The 2,100-nt window shown below is 36.7% G+C and overlaps 1 protein-coding gene across 1 annotated transcript; it reads left to right on the forward strand.

Moving 5' to 3' along the window:
• Positions 1-357: 357 nt before the first annotated feature.
• Positions 358-2,088, forward strand: LOC144477805 (uncharacterized; the record flags this gene model as incomplete). The annotated part of the gene is made up of 1 exon (XM_078195545.1): positions 358-2,088. A coding segment is annotated over exon 1 (1,731 nt), but the record flags the coding sequence as incomplete, so codon positions are not given.
• Positions 2,089-2,100: the final 12 nt, after the last annotated feature.

The raw sequence follows: 2,100 nt of genomic DNA on the forward strand, positions 1-2,100 counted from the left end.
ACAATTCAGCACAGAAATACATTATTACCAAAAATAGAAATACAACCATTTGATGGAAACCCTCTCGAATGGCACAGCTTTCACGACACGTTTCAGTCGTTGGTTCACAATGACCCAAATATTCCAGCGGTCCAAAAATTCCATTTATTAAAAAATTCTCTACGAGGTAGTGTAACTTCAATAATCGAGTCGTTAAATGCGTCCGAGGAAAATTATACCGTAGCGTGGGAATTATTAAAACAACGGTGTGACAAACCGCGACAAATCGTACAAACGCATATAAAGGCAATTCTAGATCTTCCTGAAATAATAAGAGAGTCACCTATCAATATCCGTAATTTAAAAGAAAAGGCACTTATGCACGTTAAAGCATTACAGGCCTTAGACCAACCCGTAGATAGCTGGGATGCAATTATTGTTTATTTAATATCGCGGAAATTAGACAAAAATACACGTCGAACATGGGATCGCACCCTTGAAAATAATCACATGCCAAAATTTGGGGAATTAATAGCATTTTTAAATGAGCAAGAGCGCGGAGATGATATTGAACATGTAAATACACCCCAACGAAATTTTCCGCAAACAAGGTTAGAACAAGGTAGATTTGATAGGACATACAATAGTAACAAAATAATATATAATAAGCCGAAAACGTTAGTCGGTACACAACCCAGGCCGGAATGCTTTATATGTAAGGCAAATCATAACATATTTCATTGCAACGAATTCTTAAAGTTATCGGCACGTGAGCGATCAAACGTCATAAAGGATAGAAAACTTTGTCTCAATTGCCTTAAAAATAATCACGCAACAAGTCAATGTTTTTCGCCGGGCTGTAAAAAATGCAACAAGAAGCACAATACGTTGCTGCACTTCAACGACACATACGTGGCACGCGAAAACGTAGCAGGGCCGTCTCATCAAGACGTAAATGTAGCTGAAAATGTAAAAGAAATCAAACGAAGTTATGCAATAACATATGATTCGGAAGTATTATTAGGTACAGCCAAAATAATAATATTAGATAGGCACAATTCCGAACATGAGTGTAGAGTATTATTAGATGGATGCTCACAATGTCACTTCATGACTGAAGAGCTAGCAGAAAGGTTAGAATTGGCACAAGAAAAAATTAGTCTACCCTTTGCCGGATTAGGGCAATTAACCACTAGGGCAAATTATAGAGTAAAGACACAAATTATATCAAAATCAGGACAGTTCAAGCAGGAGGTAGAATTTGTTGCGCTACCAACTATCACTAGCGCGTTACCGTCGCGTAAAATAAATCGAAAGGGTTTACTAATTCCGAAGAACATTCGGTTAGCCGATCCCGAATTCGATAAACCAGCAAAAATTGATGCATTGATAGGCACTACCATATTTTACAAACTTTTGAGTAGTGGACAAATTAAATTATGCAGCAATTCCGATGTAATATTACAGAAAACATTACTAGGGTGGATAGTTACTGGGGAAGTTAACGAACCCCAGTCGGCATCAAAATCAAGTACCAAGTCGTGTTTATTAATAAATTCATTAGAGCATCAAATCGCAAAATTTTGGGAGGTCGAGGAAATACCTCAAACGAAAAAACAATCGATAGATGAAATTAAATGTGAAGACATCTTTACGAAAGGCACTAAAAGGGACAGGGACGGCAGGTATATCGTAAAATTGCCGTTCAATGAGAAGAAGCACGAATTAGGAAATTCATACAGAATGGCCTTAAAACGATTCTTCTCAATAGAGAAAAAACTAGCAAAGGACATAGTTCTTAGGCAACAATATCATAATTTCTTACGCGAATACCGTGATCTTCATCACATGGAAGACATTACATATAACGACACTAAACAAACCGGTTATTACATACCTCATCATCCTGTAATAAAGGAATCAAACACCTCAACAAAAGTTCGCGTAGTGTTCGATGCATCAGCAAAAAGCTCTACTAATATTTCTTTAAATGACACATTGCTAGCTGGTCCCACGATTCAGAGTGACTTAATCACATTAATAATGAAATTTAGATTACATAACGTAGTTTTGGCTGCAGACATACAAAAAATGTATAGACAAATAAAGGTAGATAATGCA

This window comes from Augochlora pura, unplaced genomic scaffold (genome assembly GCF_028453695.1).
Source record: "Augochlora pura isolate Apur16 unplaced genomic scaffold, APUR_v2.2.1 APUR_unplaced_3980, whole genome shotgun sequence".
In the NCBI taxonomy this organism is placed as follows: Eukaryota; Metazoa; Arthropoda; class Insecta; order Hymenoptera; family Halictidae; genus Augochlora; species Augochlora pura.